The sequence below is a fragment of the Lampetra fluviatilis genome, chromosome 62, assembly GCF_964198595.1.
Source record: "Lampetra fluviatilis chromosome 62, kcLamFluv1.1, whole genome shotgun sequence".
NCBI lineage: Eukaryota > Metazoa > Chordata > Hyperoartia > Petromyzontiformes > Petromyzontidae > Lampetra > Lampetra fluviatilis.
The window spans coordinates 7,019,806-7,025,805 of NC_136336.1; the positions used below are offsets into that span (position 1 = coordinate 7,019,806).

Here is a 6,000-nt window from a genome sequence, read left to right on the forward strand (position 1 = left end):
CTGCTGGGTCTGCCCCTTGACCTCCTGCCAGCGGGCGTTCGACACTTTACGTGGCCTCAAGGTGCACTTGGCCTGGCACAAGCGTCGTGGTGACGTCACCGCCACTTAGTGGCGAATGGCGGTTGTTGTGTTGTTGTTGTTGTGTGTATGTGTGTGTATGTGTGTGTATGTGTGTATGCACGCGTACCTTTCACGATCTGCCGTGCACATGCGTTGTACACTTGCTCCTGAGTGGTGTTGGGTGGAAACACGCGGTCAAAGATGTACGGCTTTCCCTGCACACACAACACACACCACACACACACACAGAGACACAACACAAGTGGGGCAGTGTTAGCGAGCACCTATTGAGGCCAGCGCTGCGGCCACAGCAGCGTAACCAAGACAAAGGTCCCCCGTATAGCCTCCAACAGGCGCGCTGGGGCAAGTGCTGCTAGCGAGTAGCACCACCTATCATCTGTGGAAGTCTGCAGGGCACACACCTTTGATCGGTTTAAAGTCGCAAATCGATTCTTAAATCGATTTTGTGGATTAAATTTAAAGTATTACACTGCTGTCCTGTATAATGGTGATATCTTTCGTCATTACTATTCTCCATAACGACAGTGGCTATTGTATCGTGTATTACCATAAAACTATATCGTGTATATTACTATATAATTGTATCGTGTATTACTTTATAACTGTATCGTATGTTACAATAGAATTCAACGTCGCACCAAGGACACGAAACTAACAGAAGGTCCTTGCTGATGAAACACAAAATGTCAAAACCGGCCCACGCCTACGAACATCTGGGAAGATCTGCACTGGTCAAGGCCAAGCCTGACTGCGCAGCTGATGAGACACTGGATGTCAAAACCAGGCCACGCCTACAAACATCTGGGAAGATCACGTGCCCTGGTTAAGGCAAAGCCTGACTGTGCAGCTGATGAGACACTGGATGTCAAAACCGGTCCACGCCTACAAACATCTGGGCAGATCACTAGAACTGGTTCAGGCCAAGCCTGACTGTGCAGCAGATGAGACACTGGATGTCAAAACCGGCCCACGCCTACAAACATCTGGGAAGATCACGTGCACTGTTTCAGGCAAAGCCTGACTGTGCAGCTGATGAGACACTGGATGTCAAAACCGGCCCAGTGGTGTTGGCTTGCAGTCGATGCCTGGCTGCCGCAAGATCGATTTCGCACTCCCAGCAGGATGCTCTGGTGGAGCAGATGGCTCGCCTCGTGTGGCGGAGTTATTCGTGCACTTGCGTGTGGAGGCACACGCGGTACTGTACAACTAACGCCACCAAACGCCACGTGGGGGACACACATCCACCCCCCAATATTCTAATATGCTCAAAATGTAGTCTCCAATATATTGCTTTAAAAAAATTGCTATGCTATGTAAATGAAAACAACAATTTGCTAAACCTTGGCCACAATATCTGGACTCGTCTTCATATAAATTAATGCATAGATTTCTGTTTATATGATTCTGGTTATGGTTGTACTTTATTAATCCCTAATCTCTGCCATTACATACAATGAAACAGGAAATGGTAAAAAAGAAAAAAACTAGAGCAATATAATACAATACATTCTAGATTTGAAGCTTTCGTGACTGCAAGGATTCATACTGTTGGGTTTTTTCGATAAAGTCACGTAGGTACAAAAGTCACTTGATGCAGTAATTTTAGCTGTGACGGTCCCACCTGATGACGGAGACTTGTGTTGCCTCCGAAACGTCGTGATTTTGTATTATTTTATTTCTATTATTACTTTTATTAATTTTAATTTTATTTTTTACCTACCTAAGAGTATAATACAATACACTATTCTACATTGTAAAAAATAAATAAAAAGTCAATTTTATGCGTTAGTGAATTTTTTTAATATTTGTGGCAGGAAATGAGTTTTCAAATTTAGATATTTTTTTTCTGGGTTGGGACCCCCAGACACCCTGGAAAATTTGGTCACCCCCCAATGTTGTCTCCATGGCTACAGCCTTGATCTGAACCGCTCCTGGACCTCGCCTAGGTCGACCCGGCCTCAAATGTGTACCTGGCCCGGTGTGCAGTGCAGCGCGCGGTGTGTGAACATCGCCACTGGGGAGACAACGGCGGTGCTTACCACCCACCCCCTCGTGTGGCAAGGTGCCAGCCTTCGTTGGGTGTTCGCTCACCCCCTCCCCTCCCAAAGGTTGCGTTAAGTCTAAACGGGGGGGGGGGGGGCATCATTGTTCTTTGATGATAGTGCAGCTTCGTGCCTGCAGAGATGACGTAAGCCCATTTATTCCGGGGGGGAGGGAGGGGGTGGCACTGTATCTGCATTGTCATGGAACAAATACTCTTATCGGAAATGTGTCCATCGGATGCGTTTCCCAGGGCTTCGCCTCACCAAAACCATTTCTCGTGCACTCCACATCTCTCCCTCTCTCTCTCTGGCTTCTCTTGTGCGCCGTGCAGAAGGCACATTGCCCGAAACAACACCACGCGCGCTCGTCAATAATCACCGCATGGCCCTTAAAGAGAAGGGTCATTGCCCGACGTTTCGGGCAATGACCCTTCTTCGTAGCATAGACAGGGTGCTTCAAAACGTGTTTAACGCTTCTGGGAATTTGCAACGACGACGCGAGATACGAGCCGCCTCTGGGCTCTGGAGACCACCTGGAGATGATTCCAGGCCACGTGTTGATGACGATGGTGAACACGTGGGAGACTCGGTGACGTCACAGTATTATTATTATGATTATCCGTTCCATTAAAAACGACAGTCCCATACAAGTTTTACATTTTGAGACATCTCCTTTACCAGTGGCAAAATATAGTAGTAGGTTTTTACCCTTTCAACTGGTACAACAACTGACACCTTTATACAAGGCATCATGTTTGCAATAACCACAACACAAGCAGTCAAAATGCAAACAAAAAGAAACAACTCTGATAATGATATGCACTGTCCTTGAATGTACGCCTTTTGGCGTCATCTGGTCCAACACCAATGGAGACTAGGCTCTAAGAAAAGCTGTCTCGGGTGTGGACCAATCAACTTTAAGGACAGTGCATACGTTATCAGAGTTGTTTCTTTATGTTTGCATTTTGACTGCTCGTGTTGTGGTTATTGCAAACATGATGCCTTGCATTTTTCGATTTAAAGCTTTCGTGACTGCAGGGATTCATCTTCTTGGTTCTTTCGGTAAAGTCACGTAGAAGGGAAGTAAAAAAATAATAAAAAATAAAACATAATAAAAGAATTCTCACGACGTTTCGGCCACAACGCAAGCAGCCGTCTTCAGGTGAAGAATGAAACACTGCCAAGCTTGGAGCGTATATTTAAGCTGGGTTGGAGGTGGAAGAAGAGCGCCTTGCAAATTATTTTGTCAAGGCCCTCCTCTTCCACCAGCAGCAGCATGGTCAGGCGATTGACCAGCATAGTAAACGGGTGAGGGGTTATCGCGGAGACCGTTGTTTTTGTTGTTGCCAGTATGAGAGTAGTGAAAGTAAGGCTGTAGTCGTAGTAGTAGTTGGTGTTGACTCTCTCTCTCTCTGTCTGTGTGTGGGGAGCTGCTCTCCATCGCAGCGGTGGTGCTGAAGTGGGACATCACGGGCGCGTTCTGTTCACAGCGTGACGAACCTCACTCAATGTGGCTGCGTCGCGTGGAGGAGGGTGGTAACGACACATTGACCCGATCTAACACAACAACAATAACAGCAAACACACTTTGTCGTGAACAAAATTTGGTGAGGAAGGCCTACTAACGTGTTAAATTAAAGACGGTTACATCAATCAATCCGAGCTGTACTTGACAGTCTTGTGGCTATCTGGGTACGACTCACCGATGAGCTTGAATAAGGACAAAATGTTCATCCTGATTGTATAGGAAGGTCCGGGCGTCTAATGAACGAGCCGTTCAAGTAAAATCTGCCCTCTTATAATGGAATTAATTGGGCGGTGCTGGTGCAAGGACCACGGCATTGCAAACCAAAGACAAAGGCCCCCCGTGTAGCCTACAAAGACAAGTGCTGTTGGCGAGAACGCGTGAAGGAGGCTTGAACGGCGCAGGGGTGTGGCCAGCGACCACGCCCGACCGCCTTTGTCTCCCCACGGGTGCCGATGTTTGCACGCCGCACCAGGTAGGGATATTCATGTTAAGGCTGCGTCGACTTAGGGAGAGGTGTGGTGGTCTAAACCCGTTTCGGACGATCAACACCGATTTATACTTTTGTCGTGAGCGGGAATCGAACTCGGCTCGCCGGGTTGGTAGTGAGCGCAGCGCGCTAACCGCTGCGCCACCGCTCCCCCCCCCCCCCCCGATGCAATGTACACCACCGATGCACACTAACACCCAACACTCGTGGCCGCTGTGTGAGCGGCTACGGCGTTGCTGATGAGCACCAAGGGGGTCGAAGCGCGCGCCTGGCAGATAGGAAAATGGGAGCAGCGTGACCTTGGGAGCGTTCAAGAATCAGGATATTTATTTATTCTGGAGGAATCCGATGAGCTATAAAGCACTTTGTTGTTGTTTTACAGATGTCCAGCATTGAGGCGAAAGAGGAGGACGGGATTTGTGTTCTCTTTGTGTTATCTTTGTGTTATCTATCCCCAGGACTCTCCTTCCAAGGACGCTCACACCGTACGCCTCTAGACTGCGTGGCTTTGTCGATGAGTCTCTGTGTCTTTGTGAAGGAGTTTCTGTGTCTCTGTGTGCAACGTGTCCCTGTATGTACGCATGTCTGTCTATTTGTGTACACGCGTCCGAGTTCGATTCCCGCTCACGGCCACCAACACCCAGTGACGATCATCTGAACTCGCCCTGGGCCCTCCCCTAGGTCGACTCGGCCTCAAATGAGTACTCGGTGCCGTGTCCGAACATCGCCACTGGGGAGACAAAGGCGGCCGGGCGTGCTGTCCGTGGTGGTCCTCGTGGTGGTGCTGCGACTCGCTCACAGCCCTTGCCCCAAACAGCCTGGTAAGGTGACTCCCAGGGCCGAATTCAGATTGTGTAGGCCCCTGGGCTACAGACACTGTGAGGCCCCCCCCCCCCCCCCCAGTAATATTTTCAAGAGGAAAACAAAGTTGAAGGGGGAAAAAATGTGTATTTTTACAAGGCTAACAACAAATAAAATTCAGCGTTCGCAAATTAAATAATGTTTCACTTCTTCTTGGTTCTTTCGGTAAAGTCACGTAGAAGGGAAATAATAAGATAAAATAAACATAATGAAATTATTTTATTTTATTACTATATTATTTTATTACTTTATTATGTTTCATTTTTACTTGTGTTGCAATCGAAACGTCGTGAGAATGTGATTGTTTTATTTTTATTGTTTCCCTTCTACATGACTTTACCGAAAGAACCAAGAAGATGAGTCCCTGCAGTCACGAAAACTTTAAATCGGAATTCAACTTTTCACTTAATCTCTGGGGGCATCTTCAAGTCATCTCGGTCAGCCGGCCGGTGACGCCTCTCCCGTCACCTTCCACCCTGCCACGTGACCTTAAAAGTGCACTTAGCCTGGCACGAGCACCGTGCTGAGGTCACCGCTAAGTGGTGCGGTGACGTCACCGTTGCCTAGTGGCTGAACGACGATCGTTGTTGTGGTGGTGGTTGTTGTTGTGGTGGTGGTGGTGGCTGTTGTGTATTTGTGTGTGTGTACTAGGGCTGAACGATTTGGTGAAAATATCTAGTTGTGATTTTTCTGACAGATACTGCGATTTGATTTACGATTTGATTTTTTAAAGTCAAGCTTCAGCTCAATATCCACCGTGTAATAGATTTAAAACATGTGATGGAGCATTACCACGTGATACCATCTCAATATGAACTGCTCTAGATATTCTAACGCATCGATGAGAACTTAAAATATATGAATTGCTCCCAACATGTATTTATAAAAATGTTTTAATTGAAATAGAACAATCAAACATAGAACAATTGTGAAGTTAAATAAATACAGTTGTAAAAATAAAATAGTAAAACAATTCCAATAAGTAATAGGACTTTTCAAAT

At 47.0% G+C, this 6,000-nt stretch overlaps 1 protein-coding gene across 1 annotated transcript in view; it reads right to left on the reverse strand.

The window, feature by feature from the left end:
• Window positions 1-6,000, reverse strand: part of LOC144951358 (kinesin heavy chain-like) — a 45,144-nt gene that overhangs the window by 36,217 nt on the left and 2,927 nt on the right. Inside the window, exon 2 of the mRNA XM_078881575.1 lies at window positions 188-275. Coding sequence (XP_078737701.1) covers window positions 188-275 — 88 coding nt within the window. The remainder of the gene's footprint in view (window positions 1-187; window positions 276-6,000) is intronic.